This window comes from Phaenicophaeus curvirostris, chromosome 4 (assembly GCF_032191515.1).
Source record: "Phaenicophaeus curvirostris isolate KB17595 chromosome 4, BPBGC_Pcur_1.0, whole genome shotgun sequence".
Taxonomy (NCBI): domain Eukaryota; kingdom Metazoa; phylum Chordata; class Aves; order Cuculiformes; family Cuculidae; genus Phaenicophaeus; species Phaenicophaeus curvirostris.
In genome coordinates, this window is record NC_091395.1 from 51,023,692 (window position 1) to 51,045,427 (window position 21,736).

At 38.5% G+C, this 21,736-nt stretch overlaps 1 protein-coding gene across 4 annotated transcripts in view; it reads left to right on the plus strand.

Moving 5' to 3' along the window:
• Positions 1-21,736, plus strand: part of CORIN (corin, serine peptidase) — a 128,497-nt gene that overhangs the window by 39,945 nt on the left and 66,816 nt on the right. For all 4 annotated transcript variants that reach the window (XM_069856098.1, XM_069856097.1, XM_069856099.1 and 1 more), the window contains exon 4: positions 7,779-7,989. In XM_069856098.1, the coding sequence (XP_069712199.1) occupies positions 7,779-7,989 (211 nt within the window). The remainder of the gene's footprint in view (positions 1-7,778; positions 7,990-21,736) is intronic.

Consider the following 21,736-nt stretch of genomic DNA (forward strand, 5'->3'; position numbering starts at 1 on the left):
AAATGCTAGTAATTCTTTATTCTATCTGTATCGAGTGTTGTAATTAAAAATGCATTTTCCTTCAGACCTTAATTTTCTTGTAGTGTTAAAGGTTACTACTATGGCACCACTACTACTTCAATTTTATGAATTTTTTATCGTATTATTAGTTTCTTAAATTTTTTAAGGTCTATTATCTGGCATTTAACTGTACTTTTCCAAGGGGTTAAAAGAGCACCCAGCAAGTGCTTTTCCTAGTTGTAGAAATGTTGGCATTCTTCCTTCTTTCTTCAAATATTGTAATATGACTGCGTGTTGTTCTGTAAAGATTGGTTGGTGTTTTCTGTTATGGCATAATGTGTCCTGGAAGAAAAAAAATACACAGCTTTCCTAGGAGTGTGGAAAAAATGTGAGGAAGGGCCTGTGAAGGTGTTTAGAAGGGAATACTCACCTGGTGTACACACTCAGCAGCCAGGCTGTCCCTGGAGTCAGGAAATGGAGGTGGCTGCGAGCTGTGGAAATTGTGTTTTCAAGCCAGTATTTGTGTGGAAAAAAATGCAGAGACTATGCTTTTGTTGCGAAATAATTGATTTTAACTCCTGATACTTGAATTAAGGAGAAAACAATTTATAGATTTCCCTGCTGTGTGGATTCCAAAGGACAGATCCTAGTTCCTGGCATCTATTGGTATGTTTCAGAAGCAATTCACTTACTGAGGAGTTTTTCTTGAGTTATGGAGAAAACATCCGAAATGCAATATCAAATGTTCAGTCCCAAGTGGACTGTACATGAGAAATTCATAGTTGGGTGGAGGTAAAAAAAATCTGTCCATCTTCTATTTTAATTGAAATGAAAAAAATTAACAAGATGTTGTAGTAAATTTAAAAAGGCAGTACAATTTTTGAAGACACTAATGAATTTTGGAAAGAAGTTCTGCTGAAGAGAGCAGGTGCTAGCTCCTTTGATCTGGAGCAAAAGTTCATGACAGTCTGGATATTAAACAGCAACAGGGCAGAGGATGTAAAAAAGGCATTCTGTAGCTTCATGTGTCTCACACGGGATTATGAGATCAACCAGAATCGCAAGATCTTTTTAGGGTCACGAGAACATGGCAACTTGGAATTGGAAAAAAACTTATTTTCTGGGGGCCATTCCCACATCAAGAAGCCTGCAAATTGTTGCTGTAGGCAAGTTAGACAAGTTTCTAACTTAAAATGGATGTATTTGGTTTGGTTTTGCACTTTTTAATAGGATCCTTAGAAATTTTCAGAACATTTTAGGATTAAAGATGAGATTTTGTTCCATGTTGGTACAGCTTTTGCTGGGAAGGAGACAGATGAATGTTGCCATTTTCCCTTGGGTTTACTGAGGCTGTACCAGTGAGTTTACGGACTGCAGCTGTGCAACTTAGTACAGAGAATGTACCAAGCTAAGTTCTGTAATGAAGTCAGTGGTGATTGCTGCTGTGAATTGAACTTTGTTTCATTTTCCATAAGCTTCTTAAAGATGTTCTGTAAAAGCTGCTCTAATTAAAAAGATTATTTTCTAACTGAAATATTGGCAAATTTGACCTGGGATATGAAAACCAGTCTGCATACTTATCTCTTCAAACATATATATGTGTTATGCTGTACTATGTTATGCTTTGCTTATCTGAGATAGAGGGTTGTTTATAGTAAAAATATACCCTAGCTAGGATCTAGGCTGGTTCATGCTGCTTTTAACTGAAGGCATCATTTAACTGCTTTACATTTAAAATGCCTGATGCCAGGAGGAGAGATGGCAGATCTGCTTTTATAGGGCAAGTTAGAAAATGGATGTGCTCGGAATGCAGAGTTGCCCCAGATTTATTAATGAATTTTTAAAGTAAAGATATTTTTTTATTTCTCCTCAGACAGGAATTGACTCTGCTGGGGCAATTGAAACATTTCTCACTCTTTAGAAGTGCTTTACGGTGCTGGGCAGTGATGACGTGTTTTGCCAAAGCACTGCTTCAGCTGCTGTGAGCAGACTTTGATCTTACTGGTTCCCATCCCTGCACTGCCCCTTCTTTTGCCCTTGAACAAATGTGTTTGCTGCCAAAAAGCTATTCAGCCCAATGATCTGATCCAACAGAAAAAGGGGTTTCTGTCCTTCACCCTGTGTCCACCAAAAAAATAAAATTGTGGCAGGAGAGGTGAGGAAAGACCATTTTTCAGGGAGGCTAATGCCAGAGCTAGTTTATTGCATAGCCTCTAAAATATCCAGAAGTGGCAACCACTGTTGGGTGTGGAATTGAGGTTGCAATAAACATTGCCTTTTGGGAAAGAATGTAGGTGGTTATTTTCCATTGGCTCAGTCCTCTAGTCCAGTTCACTTTGTGCAGGTGCAGTCCATAGGCTGCGGAATCTGGGAACAATTTGAAGAGAACTGAGTGAAAGGGAAAAGGTGGTCTTTAAATTAGTTTCAGCAGCACTAAATATAAAGTTGTAGACTTGCATTGCAATTGTTGGAGGAGAAGAAAGCCCTTTTGACCAGTTCAGTCCATCTGGCAATAGCTGGTGATAAACAGAAAACTCTTAATTTGGATGAGTGTTAGAAATGACCCCTATAATTAGGAACCATGCTGTTCTATCAACACCTTTTTTTGCCTGCATTATTCCCATTCACTGCCCTCCCCCAGTATTGCCACATCTAGTTTGTGCCTTGTATTCTTCATAATTAGTGAATCTTTACTGGAGAAAAGAAGTAAATAGGTTGAGGCTTCTCAATGTGGTCTTAGGCGTTTATCATCTTCTCTGGTCTCTTTCCTGCTAGGTTTGTAACATGTTTAGTGCTAGTATGTTATACTACGAGTCAGATTAGCATTCTTGTACTGCAGGGCCACATAGTTTTTAAAATACATTTGGCCTGTACATATGCCTCTTCTCCCAAGTGACAGGGGACAGGACAAGAGGGAATGGCCTCAAGCTCTGCCAGGGGAGGTTTAGGCTGGGCATTAGGAAAAAATTCTTCACAGAAAGGGTCATTGGGCACTGGCAGAGGCTGCCCAGGGAGGTGGTTGAGTCACCTTCCCTGGAGGTATTTAAGGCACGGGTGGACGAGGTGCTAAGGGGCATGGTTTAGTGTTTGATAGGAATGGTTGGACTCGATGATCCGGTGGGTCTCTTCCAACCTGGTTATTCAATGATTATATGATTCTATATGGAGCAGAATTTAGCAATTTGGTAGAATTTGTTACGCGTTTTGAGGTTTACTGCATTCTTTCTTACATCTGTGGCTGTTAGTTGATATAATTTTTCAGTTTTTCTATTTATTTGCAGAAAAAAAAGAATGCCACTATTATCACTAAAATGTATTATTACCTTATTTTTTATTTTAGAATACTTACTCCTCATTAAATTATCAGTCCCTTTTGCTTGTATTTTAAATAGCTTTTCTCCTACTTTTAGTGTCCTGTAAAATAAATTACGCCTTGCTCTGTAGAATGCTGTTTGCCTTTGTACAGAGCAAATTGGCACTGAGCAGACTAGCCTGTCTGAAAGGTATGTTCTGTCTATCACAAGCTATTTGGCTTGATGCAAGAATTAGTGGAGCAACCTGTTTTGTGCAAGTGAGCAGAATAGAGAATCTTTGTGTTTTCTTCAGGTCTCAGTTTAGCTGAAACAACTTTGCTCTGAAATAATGTGTTACTCAAAGTATGACAAATTTATGCAGTTGCATGGAACTTGAGAGGTCCTCTGCAAAGCAACAAGGATGCATCTGCCTGCTGCGGCTTAAAGTTCTGTGGGCCAGCTTGGAGGACTGATGTATCTGTGTTCTGCATCTTCGTGTGGTGCAAATGAGACAGCGGGTGCTGTTCTGAGCTCATTAGTCCTGTGCATAATTTACTGGAGAAGGTTTTTGAGACTGTAGCACTTGTTGATACTGCAGTGAGAATCCAGGAATGCTGTAATACAATTGCTATTGCCCTGAAATGTATGCTTTTTGACTCAGAGGTGTGGACACTCACCTCTTGCATTGTAATTTACTTGCTGGGTGGATGAAGGAACAAAAAATAGAAGAGGTGGATTAAAGACCTGTGTTTAAAATACGAAGTTCTAACCCAGGGTTTCCAGGTGGGCCTGGGATTAATACTGAATAGATGTTGTTTTGAGGAATGAAATGTTCACAGAACGGAAGGTGGATCATGATTCTGTTGCAAGGACAGGTCCTATATCTAGTCCCTTCTTCCATCTCTCTCTCTTTTTTTTTTTTTTAAACATTCTTGTACAATTGCTGTAAAAATGACTGGAAAAGGGGAAATGTAACTCCTGTTTTTAAAAAAAGATAAAAAGGAAGACCCGGAGAACTAAAGGAGGGTCAGTCTTACTTCTGCGTCCGGCGAGATCATGGAGCAGAATCTCCTGGAAACACTGCTGCGGCACAAGGAGGTGGTTATGACAATCAACATGGCTTCACTAACAGTGAATCATGTCTGAGCAATTTTGTAGCCTACTGTGATGGGGTTACAGCATTGGAGGATAAAGGAAGAGTAACTGACATCATCTGTCTGGATTTGTGCAAAGCATTTGACACTGTCTCGTGCAACATTCTTGTCACTAAATTGGATAGACATGGGTTTGACAGATGCACCACTGGCTGGATAAGGCATTGGCTGGATGGCCACACACAAAGAGTTGTGGTCAACAGCTCAATGTCCAAGTGGAAACTGGTGATGAGTAGCATTCTTCAAGGTTCAGTACTGGGACTGGTGCTGTTAAACATATTTGTCGCAGATGTGGATGGTGGGATTGGATGCACCCTCAGCAAGTTTGGTGATGACACCAAACTGCGTGGCACTGTAGACACACTGGAGGGAAGGGATGCCATCCAGAGGGACCTTGACAGGCTTGAGAGGTGGGCCTATGCAAAACTCATGAGTTTCAGTAAGGCCAAGTGCAAGGTCCTACACCTGGTTTGGGGCAATCTTGCACATAAATATGGCTGAGTGGAGAATGGATTGAGAGTAGCCCCGAAGGACTTGTCGGTGTTGATGGATAAGAATCTCATCATGAGCCCCTCAGAATGAGGGGTAATGGTTTTAAGCTGAAAGAGGGTAGGTTTAGATTAGATATTGGGAAGAATTTTTTTTTCTTTTTTTTTTTTTTTTTTTTTTTTACGGTGAGGGTGGTGAGGCACTGGCACAGGCCACCCAGAGAAGTTGTGGGTGTCCAGTCCCTGAAGGTGTTTGTGACCAAGCTGGATGAGGCTATGAACAAGTTGATCTAGTGGAAGTTGTCCCTGCCCATGGCAGGAGAGTTAAAGCTAGATGATTTTTAAGGTCTATTCCAACCCATACCTTTCTATGATGATTCTAAAATTTTGCCTTTTTGGCCATGAATGTTGAATTCAGTGCTGTGTTGTCCAGCCACTGAGTACTACTAGTACTACTAAAACATCAAATAGCTCCAAGGAACTGTAGTCCTTGTCTGTCAGGTTTGCGTGAGTGTAAGAGGTCTAAAGCAGTCCGTGCACATGATTTCAGCCAAAACGTCACTGCTTCTTGACACATGCTGTGATAGGAACAATTTTGCCTCAGGACATAGCTACAGGAAGATTTTGTGGGAAAAAAAAAATCTTTGCAGCACAAATAAATGGCAATAAGTTTGCTCAAGAATAAAATATAATGCAACAAATGAAGGGTGATTTTACATTTTTCTGGCAGGTCAAGAGCCAGACAAAAGCCACAATGTGAGTAGTCATAAAAGAAATGTCATCTTTTAAAGAAGACTTTGTGATTCCAAAGTGAATTTACTTCCCTTCTCTCCACCTTTTTTCTCCTTTCCTCTTTTCCCTGGAAAGCTATTTTAATATCACCAGATTTTAGTCTCACAGCCTAACAGGTACGTTTGATGATCATCCTGGTCATATTTTTCAAAAATACCCATACAGCTTCAGAGCAAAAGTTACACTAAAAATCATCAACATGTGATACTCCTATAGTCACTTTTGAAAATGGCACTCTGCTGAAAGTTCTCTTGATTTGGAGGCTTACCGCTGTTTTACTGATCTCCCAGCACTTACTTCTAATTATGAATGGAGAATCTGTCACTGAATTATAAGGAAAAATTGTGATTCTTTGATTAACAGATCCATTAGTCACTGTACTGTTGGAGTAAGAAGATAATGTTAACAGAAAATAGGTGTAAAATAGGTGTACACTGGTGCTAAGATTTCTTTTTGACATTTCTGGGGAGTGGAGAATCTTCATATGGGAACTTGTCATAGTTTTAGTTTGATTAAAATGAGGGGACAGGCATGCCATTATTTCAGTAGGGCAAGATTCTGTTTCTTGGTTTTTGTTGAGATTTCTGGAGAGGAAGAAGACAGAGGGAGGAACATTGAGTGTGTTCATCAGGCACTGAAAAAATAGGGATTATTTTTTACCAAGTCTAGATAAAATTTGAAACCCACTTTTTTTTTGTCTATCCCTTCAAAGACAGTGCAACTTGAAAAAACTTTAATGAAGTTTTACTTCATTTGCCACTTCATAATACTTCCTATTTGCTACTAGTGCATTTAGACAGCAAAGACTGTGTCTAGACTGAAAGGTGAGGAATAAACAGAGTTGCTGAACCTTTAAAGCTGCATCTTGTGTGCTTTATATCCTCAGCTTTTATCAAGTCAGGTGGTCAGGTGTAAACGACTGGCATAGTTCTTGGAATAAGCCAGTCCCAAAATACTTGATGATGGAAAGGATCTGCCCTGTTTAGTGCTGCTGATGTCCAATTTGCTTAGATCATGAGAACAAGAGTGCTAAGGCTTGAATGTGCTCAAGAGTTTTCCCCATTCAGAAGGCCAGAGTCGGGATGATCATTTACCATGAGTTTGATTTGTTTACAGCATGATTAGTGTCAGGGTCTGGTCTTGAGAATGGGCTGAGGTCTTTCCTTATTGTACAATGTGGATGTGCTCTGAATGTGGAAAAAAATGCTACCAGAGCCTGACTAGGTGTAGGGTGCTGTCCTAATGTTAGATTTTAATAGTTTTACTTGATGAAAATTCTGAGTTTGATGTATGGCTTGTGAAACTCGCTCTTAAGAACTTCATGTAGTAAGTTAACCTGCTGATCATGTGTAGCTGAGAGAGCCTATTGCACACAACAGGGCATGAGCAGAGAAGGGTTTCTCTGGTAGTTTGAGAGTGGGACAATAGTTTAGGATGAGGTAGGTGTTCAACCTGTAAAAACAGATAATTCTGTGTTGGTAGGATAGAGAAGAAAGACTGTAGATGTAAAACTATCATCTTGGGAAAAATAGGTAAGCAAGTTGATGTTTTGGCAGGAAAGCCAGCTGCAAAGTAGAGTGGTTACAAAAAGGAGGAACTTTATGGAAACACCTAAAAAGAAAACTTTATGGAAACACTAAAACCAGAGCAGCTTCAAAACACAGTTAACCTTTATATTTTTGTAGACTTCCATTCTCAGCGACAGCCAAAGGTGACTGTAACCAGGCTCTTATTATGATATATTTGACCTGTATCAGAAATTAATTTGTTTTGTTTCTACTCCAGTTTTGTAGCAGGTCAGAGAATTGTGAAAATATCTAAGAGTTTACTTGGTTTTCCAAACTAAGCTACCAAGCTTCTCCAGATTCCTTTTTCTTCTTAGATATTTACTTTTGTCAGTATTAGTATAGCATTATGGAATGTCATCCTCCCTGTGACGTACATGCATTGCTAATTTAGTCTATATACTGACTACCCAATTCAAAATATGCTTTGAACTGCCTATTAAATAGCGATACCTCTGTTCTAAATGTATTGTTTTGATTTCACAGGTGCCTGCATAAATATCACCAACAGCCAGTGCCAAATGCTGCCATATAACTACACTACTATAACTTCAGTTCTTTCCATTGTCAAAAGTATTGAAATGGAAAAGTTCCTGAAGTTCTTCAGTTATCTCCATCGTCTCAGCTGCTATCAACACATCATGCTGTTTGGCTGTAGTCTTGCTCTTCCTGAATGCATCAGTGACGGTGATGACAGGTATTTGGAAATGAAACTCAGTCAATGACTAGAGCCAATTGTGGTAAAATATTCATTGTCTAATCAGACGAGGGAAGATCCAAACTCAGCCTATGACCTTCTCATTGCAAAACTCCTGTCTGTCAAAGCTGTTGACAACATTTCTCCCATGATAAGCTAACTCCAATAGAATTCTCTTAGTAAAAATATTGCTGCTGTGTGAAATGAAACAGGGATATTAGGGAAGTCAAGCTTATTTTCTTAAAAAAAAGCTGGCCAAAATTCTTGTACCTAATTTCTTCAATCTTAGTGTGCTACAATGGAATGCCTTGTAGCAATATAAACACATTGGGTATTGCCATAAAGTGCCATGGCTGTTAGTTAAATTAAACTTACTTTTTTCTTAGCCTTTTGCTTCAGGGAAGTTAATATTTTAAATATATTTTATGGTATTAGATTAGCAGGATATATTCAGAGTGACGAACTTTTGGGAGCTTAAGAAGCATGTCTTGTTTTCTGCATTTACATAATTACACAGTGTTATATCATGTGCATGCACTATTTTCATTTATCTGAAAAGGGATTAGTGAGTTTAACAGTGCTAAAATCAAAATATGCTGAAAAAGGGAAAAAGGATTATTTTTTTTTTTTAATATGTACACATTCTCTGATGTGCCTGGAAGGGGGGAAGAGAGGGTGGAATTCATTCTCCTTATTTTAATTTCTCCCTATTTCCAATCTGCCCACTGTGAAATTCAGTGGAAAAGATTATGGTAATTGAATAAGTGATTCAGTTAACAAGAACCAAGAAGCCAAAACCTATGATTTTAGAAGGGGCAAGATACTTAAGAAAAATGTTCTAAGAGATGAGGTAAGGTTGTGTAAAATAGAGTTGCTGGTGAAAGATACAGTTGCACTCTGGGCGATGTATGCCAGCCATTTCCATTGCACCAGAATGATTCCTTGATTGGCCAATTAAGCTCATTCAACTGACAGAAAATTAATGTGGAAAAAAAGTGTACAGATGTTTATATGTTTCAGACTAGGGTGGAGGTAAGTCAACATGGGTAATAGTGGCACAAGAGTGACCATTAAATTGGCTGAGCTGTTTAATCCGAATATACCTGTGTGCATGTCTTTGTTAGATTACCAAAATATATTTTAAATTAACACTGTTTAATTCAGTGAATGATTAATTATAGCCTCCCAGCTCCAATTCAGTGTTACAATTGTTGCGATTAAAGAATCTGATAACATACACCCTTGAACTACCTGCTGTCTCTAGCAATCATAGAACAAAATAAGAAAAATGAGTTCAGGTAATGAATTGATGCGTTTAAATGTTCAACAACAACAAGAAGTCCACTTCTTTGTTGCTTCAGTTATTCTGCCTTGTTTGGAATTTGACTTTCACAAACTCTTTGAAGTGAGTGGTTCATGTTAAAAGTACAAAGCTCATAAATCAACCAAATAAATAAAGTTGTGAAAGGATAAGATTTTTACCTTTCCTTTTCCCTTTCTTTTCAGAAGACAGCTTTCTTGCAGGGCTTACATTATGATAGCTGCCTTGCTAATTTAAAAATAATAGAAGTTACTCAAGTTTGGAATGTGTAGATTTTTTGCTCTGATTTTGGGTAGCAACCAAAATACTTTGAGATTCAAGAGTCGGGGGTTTCCTTTGTTTCTGTTTTGTCTGGATTTGTTTGTTTGTTTGTTTGTTTACACAGCAGCAGTCTTCTCCCATTAACTTTAATGTCAAAGCTGGAAGTGAATTTCCATGTCCTGGTTTATGTTCTGAAGGTCCCAATGCCTCTCTCTTCTTATTTAAAAATATGTTTTTGTGGCAACTGTTCTGGCCCCTGCAGGCCAATGTGAGACTGATGATACAGGATTGTGTTAGAATCTGACTTGACTTTAAGTAACCATATATCTCCAGAATTTTTCATGGGTGGCACTCAAAATGTTGGCTGAGTGGCAACCACAGGAAGAGCTGTAGCGGTGGATTGATGAAGTGCTGGTTTGTTGAATCTAGTTTGCTAAACCCAAGTTGTTCTAGTTTAGCTTCTGCTTTCTTCTTCAAAGGGAATGCTTTTTTTTCTGTAGGCAATGGAGTGATTGTTGTGACTACTATTTTTCTTGTAGCACCTGATTATTGCAGGCAATCAGATGTATTTCAAAGCCAAGAATAATGATTTAAATAAGATTCATAGCTGCATAAAGTAATTATTTAACACTCTAACCCCAGTCCCCCACGCCCTAATCACTCATCTCAGTGAGATCTGGAGAAAGTTCTTCATTGGCATGAAAAGTTCTTGATATCATAGGAGGAAGTTGCTTTGTATATGTTGAGTGCAGATATGAAGAATAAAGAGAAAGGCCTGGTTTAGGTTTTTTGAGTAAAGGAATCTGGGAAGTAGAAACACACTGAAAGGGAAGCAAAAAGACCACTATGGAAGATTCTGATGATGATGAATGGGGATATGTCCATAAACTGTAGCCCTTTCTTGGGACTGTGATGGCTTTTAACATACAGTGTCACAGTATCTCCATACACTAGTAAGGAGAAAAATTATTCCTGACTTAACCACTAGTTCCTCTGGTCAATTTCAGCTGCTTCATTCTAATTGCCGGTGCATCCCTGGTGATATATTGTAGTGTCATTATTTCATATTTATGCAAAACATAACTTGACAAATGCTAGTAGAGGAGAAATAAGTGCAGTAGAGGAGAAATAAAACTAATTTGATGCAAAGATGTCTGTTCTTAGGTATGTCTTAGGTATGGTCAAAAGAGTCTGTGTTGGCTGCTGCAGCCATGGGAGCAATGATTATAGCAATGTGTTACAAGAGCAAGAAGGGAAGTTGCAAACACTAGTATTTGGCACCCAGTGCACTGTCATTACATAGATTTGCTCTGTTATTTAAACTTATGTCTGTTTCACGTTTATCTTCCATGTGTTTATAAACATTGTGCTCACTAACACTTGAAGGAGATAAAGTTTCTAGGCTGAGAGCATCTTCAGTGTTTGTATAACACACAGTGTAGTTAGATACTGTGATTTCTGAATCCTGCCACAATATTGTTGGTCTTGAAGAGTCTTTTCTGTCTTATGGCAATGAAAATAATGTGTGGCAGTAAAAATGTATCAGTTTAAAAAGCTGTATTTAATTCTAGCAGCAGGATGTACAAGCAGCTAGTCCTGTTCTTTTAAGAAAATACATGACAATACGTTTAAAATATTACTTTCCAGTAAAAGTAAAGTTTGAAACTACAACTGCAACCTGTGTAAGAATGGAAAAGTTGAAGTGCAGTAAGACTTTTTGCTTGCTTATTACTGGCTCATAATTTGGATAGTAAGAGGCTGTTTATTTAAAAGCATTATGAAACTTCTTCCTCCTTGGGTGAATGGATAAGATATTTCCAATACAACTTCAAAATCAGGCTTAAAGGACCTGTCTTCAACACAGTCCAGCAGCTCTGCTAAAAGAACATGGCTCAGTCCTGAAAAGTAACACAAGTGATGCAAGAGCATCTTAAACTAGCCACTGTGCTTAATGATTTCGAAAACATTCAAGGTAGTAATATGTCCTTTTGAGTAGTATTAGTCTGCAACCTGTTACCAGCAAAAGCAACAGTGGTATTTTATTTGTTGTTAGAAAGACCTGTCCTCAGAGCTATTGGTTCTGATTATCAGTTTAAGCTAATGAATTTTACTTTACCATTGTGAGACACTAAAAGTAGGCCAAAGTTCAGTTAGTGAAGCATAGTGGATGTTTGTTTATAGCAACACACTTGCACTGGATTCTTCAAGTCCTACATGCTTCAGCTCTTGCATTCAAGACCAAAATAGACTCTGAAAGACGTTAGTGTGCAGTGCTTTCAGATTTTTTGAGAGATAAAAATGTGTATTTTAAAGCCAAATTAATGTAAAATGTAAAGATTGAAAATCAATAGAGAAGTCCACAGTGGATCAGCCTATAACTGCATAATGCAAACAGACGCATGGAATGATGCTTCCTAGTATTTCTTGCACTCTGTGAATACTTATGTTTTATCAAATAACTTGGTAAAGCAGGCAAGCTATATAGGTTCCCAACTGCCTGTGTACATTGTTTATTTTGGACTTTTTATGCTGAGAATAAATTTGAAGATCATGGATTCTCATAATGCCTCTTTACTGTCATACTGTCTTCCAAAGCAGAAAATATTAGCCTGAGTGCTTCCTCTAAGTGTAGAAGTGTACTCCAGAAAGCAGAGGAAATGCCTTTCACTGATGAATGCCTAGATTTTCAAATCTTTGGAGGTCAAGCCTAATTTATCTAGAAAACAGTATTAGGACAGCACAAATTAAAAAGTAGAATATGCTCTCAAGCTAAAATTCTAATGCACCTTGCATTTCTGTACCTGTTTACTCGAAATACTTTTTTTTTCCATGTCAGGCATCTTTGAAAATAAAATTATGAAGTGATTTGTCTTCAGTTAGGGCTCAAACAGTCTGTCTGAGATAGTGTGTTTTTATGCTGGATGCTGCACAAACATGCACTGTGCATGGGTAGCCTACTGCCACTGAAAGTTTATAGCCCTGCTGAACAAAACAAGTAAAAGATAGGAAGAGAAAGGAATATTGTCATGTTAATAGCTAGGGAAGCCCTGACCACTCAAGAAATTGGCATTAGAACAGAGAACTGGACTTCTAACACTAATGTCCTGTGTCTTTAGGTATAGTATTATTTTTCTTCTTGATTAAAGTCTACAAATTCATTTAACTCATTATCATTTATTCGCTTTAGTTGTCATCTAATACCTTTGAATGCAAGAGGAAAAAACCCTCTGCTCTAATTCGACTTTTTAATTTTTTTCTATTTTTTTTCTCTCAGGTTCATTCTAAGGGAGAAAATAATATAATGAAGGAAAAATGCTTTTTTTGATTTTTAGGCTCTTTCTTACGAAGGAGTTTGTCATGTCATTGTCTTTATGTAACAAATATTTTTGTTGTGCTTTACTATCTATGCTACACACAACAGTACCCAGATAAACACTTGTAGAAAGACAAAGAAGTTAGAATAGGGCTACAGGGTATGTTTGGGACAGGGGCAATTAACTACTGAAAATCAGGTTAATAGGGAAATAGTTCTGAGGAGCTGTGAACAGTTTGTATGCAGCCAAATATCCTTTGAAGAGCTGTTCTGTTGTGACTCATAGTGGCAATTTCAATTTTGTGGGTTTTTTTGTTCATCATCTTAATCTATTTTCTATAATTTAAATAAAAGAAAATAAAACGTCTCATTTTAATTATAGCCATATTCTAGGATGAGATACTAGTTCCAAAAAACAAATCTAGAAATATGTGTGTTGTCTTTTATTATAAGCCAACAACAGTTTAAAACAAATTTGGGGTGAGGCGCAAGGAAGGAGAGGAAGAAAATTTCTTTCAAGTCCTCTTAGAATAGAGAAAAGAACAGACTTCATTAAGTGAGAGATCTCTGTCTGTCATGCTTTGTATAACCCGTGAATGAGATCAGTGATGTGGCTACTTCCCTTTTCCTGCTTTTGTGAACTGCACTCTAAGCTTATCCCTGTTCTTTGTTTCTTCTGCTTACAGTGGAATTAATTTTTACTTGATAGTATTTTGTCACAGTGCACGTTTACACTTCTTAAAATAACAAGGCAATATATAAAACCTACTTTTTAGAGTTAATTGAAGCTTTTGAAGTATTTAGGAGAAAACTTGGCTGAATCACATAGATCTTGCTTACATAGGTAATGAGGATTTTTTATTTTAAGACTTTGAACAGGAAGCTATCAGCATACATTTAAGTAAATATCTACTACGCAAAGTCTTTAATGGGTGTCCAGTTTTGGGCTCCTCAGTTCAAGAAAGACAAGGAACTGCTGGAGAGAGTCCAGTAGAGACTCATAATGATGATTAGGGGACTGGAGCACCTCTCTTATGAGGAGAGGCTGAGAGACCTGGGTCTGTTTAGCCTGGAAAAGAGAAGACTTGAGAGGGGGCTTTATCAAAGCTTATAACTACATAAGGGGCAGGTGCCAAGAAGATGGGGCCAGACTCTTCTTCAGTGGTGCCCAGTGACGGGAAAAGGGGCAGTGGGTGCAAACTAGAACGCAGGAAGTACCACCTCAACATGAGGAAAAGTTTTACTGTGAGGGTAACAGAGAACTGAACAGGCTGCCCAATGAGGTTGTGGGAACTTATTCTCTGAAGATATTAAAAACCTGTCTGGACATGTTCCTATGTAACCTGCTGTAGGTGAACCTGCTTTAGCAGGGGTGTTGGAGTAGATGATCTCTAGAGTTCCCTTCCAACCCCTGCCATTCTGTGATTGTAAACTTAAACTTTTTAGTAATGAATGAAGTAGAGGGAATGTTCAGTGGATGAAGTGATTTGTATCTAGAATGTTTGGAATTATGTATTTTCTTTTAAAAGTTGCCCTGTCTTGGCTTTGAGGCCTTGGGAATCAAACAGACTGAGTATGTACAAGAAAACACAACCATTGTTAAATATGTCTTTGAATACATGACCAAGTCATAATCCAGCCTTCGGTTTTTAAATCTAGTTGTGGCTTATGTAAGCACAGTTGTGACTTGAACCACACAAACTTGGAAATGCAGCTACTGAAAAATATGTGTACACAAATCCTGTTGAAAGTGAACACAACAGTTAGAGAGGAAGAGAGTGTAATAAAGTTGTGAATGCTTGCCCATAGAAATAGTGTACTCTGTCTAGCACTGTTACTAATTTTTGTCTTTCCTTGTTGATTGAAAACATTGAACAAAGGAAATTAATACAATTGTTACTGATTAGCAGAAAATCTGAGGAACACACAGGGTGTGTGTTGCTTAAGAAAGCCCAGACCAGTAGAACAAATGAATGCTCTTTTTCTTTCGTTGTGACCTTTGTGCCTGTCAACGTATCTTCCAATAGCAGTAGTTTCAGCGATAGTTATAACAATAGTAATTGTATGGTCTGATTCTTTCTGAAGTGAAACATTGAGGATAGATTTGCTAATAGCAGACAGTCAACATTTGATGAGAAACATTTAGTAAAGTGTTTCCTGCACAATATAAATACAGCTCAAGTTTACCCTCAAACTGATAATGCACTAATTCAAGGTGAAATGTAACTGATTTACAGCAACAAGAAAGTGAAATGGCTGGCAGGTGTAGTGCATAGGGTAGAGATTAAAAGTAGCAAAAATGTCTGCTTAATATATCTGTAAAATAGCACTAAACAGTTCCTATATACATCTGAAAATATTTGTGTACAGTAACAGATGTCATATGCAAAGTCATGATTGGAACCATGTTTCACTGAATGTGCTGAATGTACCTGAATTATTTTCCTAAATGATAGGACAGTGAATCAAGTCAGAGAAAGTTCAAACAGAAAATTGAATAAGCAATAAATGTATACATATGAATGTAGAAAATCTACAATAAGCAGATTCAGAAAGTGACAGAGTATTTGCATGAAGAAAGGAATTAGAAGAAAACAAATCCTCAGACCCCATCTCCCACTCTGAGGAAAGATAATTGTTCAAGAAAAAGATCCAACCTATTTCTGCTGTCCTATGACTAGAACATGTTCTTCATGAGATAAGTGAGATGTTAAGAACCATCTAGTTTACATCTGACTTCAAAAAAAAGGAATGCTCATGTATTTCTGAAAGATTAGCATTGACCATCTTGCCAAGAAATGAAGCATTGAATAAGTAGCATTTCTGAAGATATGCAGCCCAAGTTACTCATTAATAACTTCATTAATTATTTTATTAGTATTGTGTAACTGTGGCTTATAAAGCAGAAGAAAATCTCCCAAAGAGAGGATTTCGCTTTGCATTGTCGCTCAGAACTCAGACCTTAAGTCAACAAGTCACTTTTACTCGTCACCTTAGGAGCCATTATACTTGGTCCCAAGCTTAAACAGTATAGAGGGTACAAATATAAAGGTAATGATGTGATATTGGTCTCAATGCCTGTATTTAAAGTTGGTTAACATGGTTTCTTAGAGAATGCTTTCTCCAGATGTGTAAAATTTTGGAGGGGGAGAAAAAAAGCGCCATTTATATTTTTTTATGGAGCCCTTACATAAAGGGCCTTACATAAAGTCTCTGATGCTAAACTCTTTTACTGTAATGTACTGGTAGATGGCAGATACAGTGTAGGGGAAGGACAAAGCAGGAACAAAGCATAGGAAAGCAGGAAAGAAAAAGTAGATACTAGAAAGAATGTTTTTCCCCCTTTCAGAGAACTGTCCTTTTCCTGCCCACATATAGAGACTTTTTACAATTACTGGTATGTATACTTTGTGAAGAAGTCAATGTACAGAGGAAAGGGATTGCTTAAGAAATTAATTAAAAAAAATTTAAAGCTAGAAAAATAACATAGAGTTGTAGGCAATGACATCCTACATGGGCCAGAATGATGTCTGAGGTCCAGTGGGTGTGAAGGCAGCATTTGCCATAACTGGCAGCATCAAACTGCACGCAGGGTTTCACCCTTTCCACTGATCTAATGTACAGCTCATGAAATCGTCTCCAAATCATGAAAGAATATTCTTTCAGAGTATGTGTGTTGGGAGGAGTAATGGATAGATCAGAGTTAAAGGTTGAAACATTTTTTAGAAGAATCTGGGCATGGGAATGTCCCTTCGAAAACATTTCACCCTGCTCAAGGGAGTTAATGGAAGAAAAGGAGGCAGGAAAGAAAATCAGGAGGACTGATTATTTTATGAATGCATATTTTACTGACTGATTGCCCCCAGCTCTGTTCTTGTAATGATTTGCTGTGTATATTATCTATTTTAAGTTGTAGTTTCTGGTTTCTAAGTTGATGTGTTATCTAAGGACCCTAGGTCATCCTCCTACATCTGCAACATGTTATTACTTATAAGTAAATACTTGCCATTTAAATGATTTAGGTAATTGTTTATAACAAATAATAAAATGAATGTGGCTTTTTGTTAATGTTAGTTTGGCAATGAAATGTATGTGCTAGAGAAACACACTTTGTTTTTACAAAATGGGATTAATTTTGTTTAGTGTTACAAACATAGGACAGGAGCTTTCAGTAAAAAGCTTTCAGAGAGCATAAGGAACCTGAAGATGCACAATTCCATGGGAATATTAATGTGAGTCCAGAGGAGGGCCACTAAGATGATCAGAGGGCTGGAGCACTTCCTATATGAGGACAGGCTGATGGAGTTGGGGTTGTTCATCCTAGGGAAGAGAAGGCTCTGAGGAGACCTTATAGCAGCCTTCCTGTACTAAAAAGGGGCCTACAGGAAAGCTGAGGAGGGTCTCTTTATCAGGGAGTGCAGTGACAGAATGAGGGGTAGTGGTTTTAAGCTGAAAGAGAGTAGGTTTAGATTAGATATTAGGAAGATTTTTTTTTTTTTTTTTTACTGTGAGGGTGGTGAGGCACTGGCACAGGCTGCCCAGAGAAGTTGTGGATGTCCCTGAAGGTGTTCAAGACCAGGCTGGATGAGGCTATGAACAAGTTGATCTAGTGGAAGTTGTCCCTGCATGGACTCAGCTTTTGTTTCAAGCTAAGACCTAGTTTATTGTTACAATCTCATATTTATACCTTACTAAAAATGTCAACGCTGCTCCCACAAGTGCTTCATAAAAATTTCCACAGTATGTTTTTCTCATTGCAACCTCCTTGTGACCACTGTTATTGTTTTCATGGCCTGTTGTTTCCGCCAGCAATGTTTATTCTTCTCAGGCCCATGGCTTGCTGGATATTGAATGTCCATCTCTTCTGACATCTCCCCCTTTTTTGTTTTTGTGAATTACTAATATTTGTCTTAACACTCTATCAATTAAGCTGTGCACTAATTTGATTAAGCAAGGCACACAAATCGATAGACTACAAAAACCCACAAGTATCGTAGAACCTATTGTAACTGATTTTTTAATCCAAGGTCCAAATCCAGCAAAAAGTCCTGCAAATGGATTCCGTTTATTCTCTATTTGCCATTTTTTCTTTTAAATCTTTTAGGGTGTTAATACTTTTATGTATAAATTCTGAATAGTCTGATAAGTTCATCAAAAGATTAGATAAAACTGCCAATGTGGCATTTTTTGATGGCAGTGAACCGAAGTGTGATTTAAATTCATAGAAATATTCAGGGTTAATAATGTAAATTTGCCTAACATACATGGACCTCCTGAAAAAATAAGAAGGAATACCTACCCATGCTCTATCACCACAAGTAAAATACAATCCTCTTGGTAATTGCAGGGGCATATTGTTCGATTTGGATATGTTTCAGATGTGTAATTGCATCATATGGAATAATTTCTACACACACTAAGTGAGGGATTAACATTTTGAATAAGAGTTACATTTTTGTTTATCTAATTAAAATACTTACAAAAATCTACAATCACTGATTTCCCGGTTTTCCCTGATCCATCTGTAAAAAGTGTCATTGCCTCCTTAAGAGGGATATGACTTGATTTCATAGTAGGAATTCGGCTTATACACTCAAACAGACTCAAGGGGGACTCGGAGGATAATGAATGCTTATTTGTCCTTTAAAGTCTGCTAATGCAATTTGCATAAAGAATGTTGCAAAAGCCAGTCTACTTGTTGTTGAGTCATTGGAACATAGATGGTAGAGGGATCCATCCCATCCAATTCCAATAAACGATTGCGACCTTGTTGAATTAACGTTGCTAACATTTCATGCTTAGTTATTATTGTTTCAGAAAACTGATGTGGTAAAAGTGTCCATTCTAAAGGTCTAAATTTGTCAGACACACCTTCTACCCATTGGGCTGAAACTCCAAATGGTTGGAATTTGACTGAAATAGTATATAATTCAATCAGGGTGTTTAAACACTTACGAAATGTTTGTTTCCGACTAAGCTTTTTGGTGGCCTTGTCCCATGCGACAAAATAATCTTTGTCTAATTGCCTGGGAGAGATTAAATCTGAATCTGCTTTTAACAACATAAACAAAGGATGTAATTCTTTTGTAGTGATGCCTAACATGGGGCGTACCCAATTTATGGCTGCTAACAATTTTTGCACAACATTCAATGTCTTTACAGAATATAAAAGTTGAACTTGCTGTGGTTGAATGGTTTGTTCTCTAATTTTCCATCCCAGATATTTCCATGGAGAGATTTTTTTCTGATGTCCCAGAAAGGCCTACTTGGGTAACAACTACTGTTACAGCTGCTACAGCTTTAGCCATCTGTTCTGATGTTGAGGCTGCAACTAAAATTTGATCCATATAATGATAAATCAGGGGTTGAGGATGTAATTTGCAAACTGGTGATAAAGCTTTTGCTACAAACAACTGACAAATTGTTGGACTGTTACACATGCCTTGCGGCAATACAGTCCAATGATACTGTTGGCTTGGTTCTGCCCTATTAAGAGAAGGAATAGAAAAAGCAAAACAGACCGCATCCTTTGGATGTAATGGAATGGTAAAAAAACAGTCTTTCAAATCTATAATGGTTAAGTCCCAGTTTTGAGGTATCATTTTCGGTAAGGGCATTCCTGGTTGCAATGGTCCCATAGGTTCAATAATTGCATTTAGTTTTTTGCAAATCTTGTAATAAGCACCATTTTCCGCTTTTCTTCTGAATTACAAACACAGGCATGTTCCATGACCTGGTAGTCAGTACAATGTGTCCAGCTTGTAATTGTTCTTCCACTAAAGCTTTAAGGTGGTGCAGTTTCCCCTTGGTAGGGGTCCACTGTTCCACTCAAATAGGCTCATCTGCAGTCCAGGTCAGAGCAGGGTGGTCTGCACTGCAGTGGCCCCTATTAAAAATGGGTGCTCAAAGTCAGGTCCATTGTGCTGTGCAGTCTCTACCCCATAAGACGGTGAGAAGTGACAGAATGTATAGTTTGACAGTTGCCACATGACCTTCAGGTCCATGTATGACTATGGAGTGTAAACTTTGTCATGGGTCAGTTACTCCCCCCAACCCCGTCAAAGCAGTAAGTGGTTCAGTCAATGGCCATTCTGTTAAAGAAAAAACTGTTACATCGGCTCCACTGTCTGTAATAGGGGTAAAACATTGCTCTTTGTTGCTCTGTGAGTGTTGTACTTTGCAGGTTAATGTCGGTAGTGATTTTTACAGTTTCTGCGTCCATAGAATCATAGTTGGTCAGTTGAGTCAAAGCCGCCTCCTCCGCATGTGCGATTTGCTGCATAAGGTACAATTGCTTGAAAACAAATCAGCTGAGCAATTCTAGTGGGCTTTGGTATAAAGCAAGGAGGCATAGGTGTCCAAGCCATGGCTTGTATTGTTCCTGTAAAGTCGGCATCAATCAATCCTGGTAAAATCAACAATCCTTGCTTTGTGAAAGATGATTGTCCAGTTAACTGTGCACTAAGCTCGTTTCCTAGGGGGCCCTTAACTGCTGTAGGGATGAGCCAAACTGCAGTGTGACAGGTTTCTATTCTTTAAAGGCAGTTAAACTTTCTGACAGTCTGCATTTGCATTCTCTGTGGCTTATTGTTTAAGCAAAATTTCTCTAGCTGTGGTATCATCTGCCTGCTTATTTAGAGCTTCTTGTAGTTTGTCTGAAAACTTATGCTCCTCATCGAATATTAACGAAAGACTGAACATGAGTCCCAGCATCAGGGACATTTCTAAATGCCTTCAATACGACAGCCTTTAGCTGTTGCAGCCCTTCCCTCACAAAAGACTATCCTGTGGGCATTGCAAATGATCTGGGGCTGCATGTTCTGTGCTCCAGGCAGGGACGGCATCATCGGGGGAGTGGTTAGTCCATGCTCTTTTACAGCTTTTCGAGTCTCCTTTATCACTTCATAACTAATTGGTTCCCAGCAAGGACCAGCGTCCTGTGCATAGATCACAGGAAAAGCTTGTAACAGTTCAAGGTCCCCCCGCCTCTGCACCTTCCTCCTGGCTTGCATCCATGTGTCTGAGGGTCAGGGTGGAAATGGATCAGGCTCTTTCTCAGGGTCCATTGGACCCAGACTGAAGGGGTTGTCATTATCCCTGGCTGTGAGTGCAGGGGCAGGTGCAGCCACTTTAGGGGGTGAGGGATTAATGCAGCTTCTGACAGTCCTGCTCCTGGGTCCAAATCCTCACTGCTCTTCCTGGAGCTGACACGCACCTTTAGCACTTCGGAAACGGCCTAGCAGGGACCAAGCAACTTACTAGCCATTTGGTCTGACTGTGTCGCTAGATCCTATATTGAACTCCGATCTTATCCCTGGTTTCTTGCTGGAATGCTGAGCAAACGTCAAAAGAAGGCTCCTGATCCCGAGCCCATGCCAAAAGCACTTTAAGATCATTAATTTCTAGCATTCTGTTTTGTTTCTTTAAAACATGTTTAGATAAATCTATCCCACCTTTCTGTTCCTGGGTTGTTGTGTTTCCCATCACCTTATTGGCAGCTCACCTTCTATCCAGCGGGCAGGTGTCTGCGGATGCACCCTTCATTTCAGCCCCTCCAATTATTCTGCTGATCTCTGCCACCGCACCCTGGTCCTCTTCACCCAAGCCTCCCTTTCAGACCCTAAATTGGGCACCATTTGTGCTGTATTAACAAGCACGGACTCAGATTTTTTTCAAGCTAAGACCTAGTTTATTGTTACAATCTCATATTTATACCTTACTAAAAATGTCAACACCACTCCCACAAGTCCTTCATAAAAATTTCCACAATATGTTTTTCTCATTGCAACCTCCTTGTGACCGCTGTTATTGTTTTCATGCCTTGTTGTTTCTGCCAGTGATGTTTATTCTTC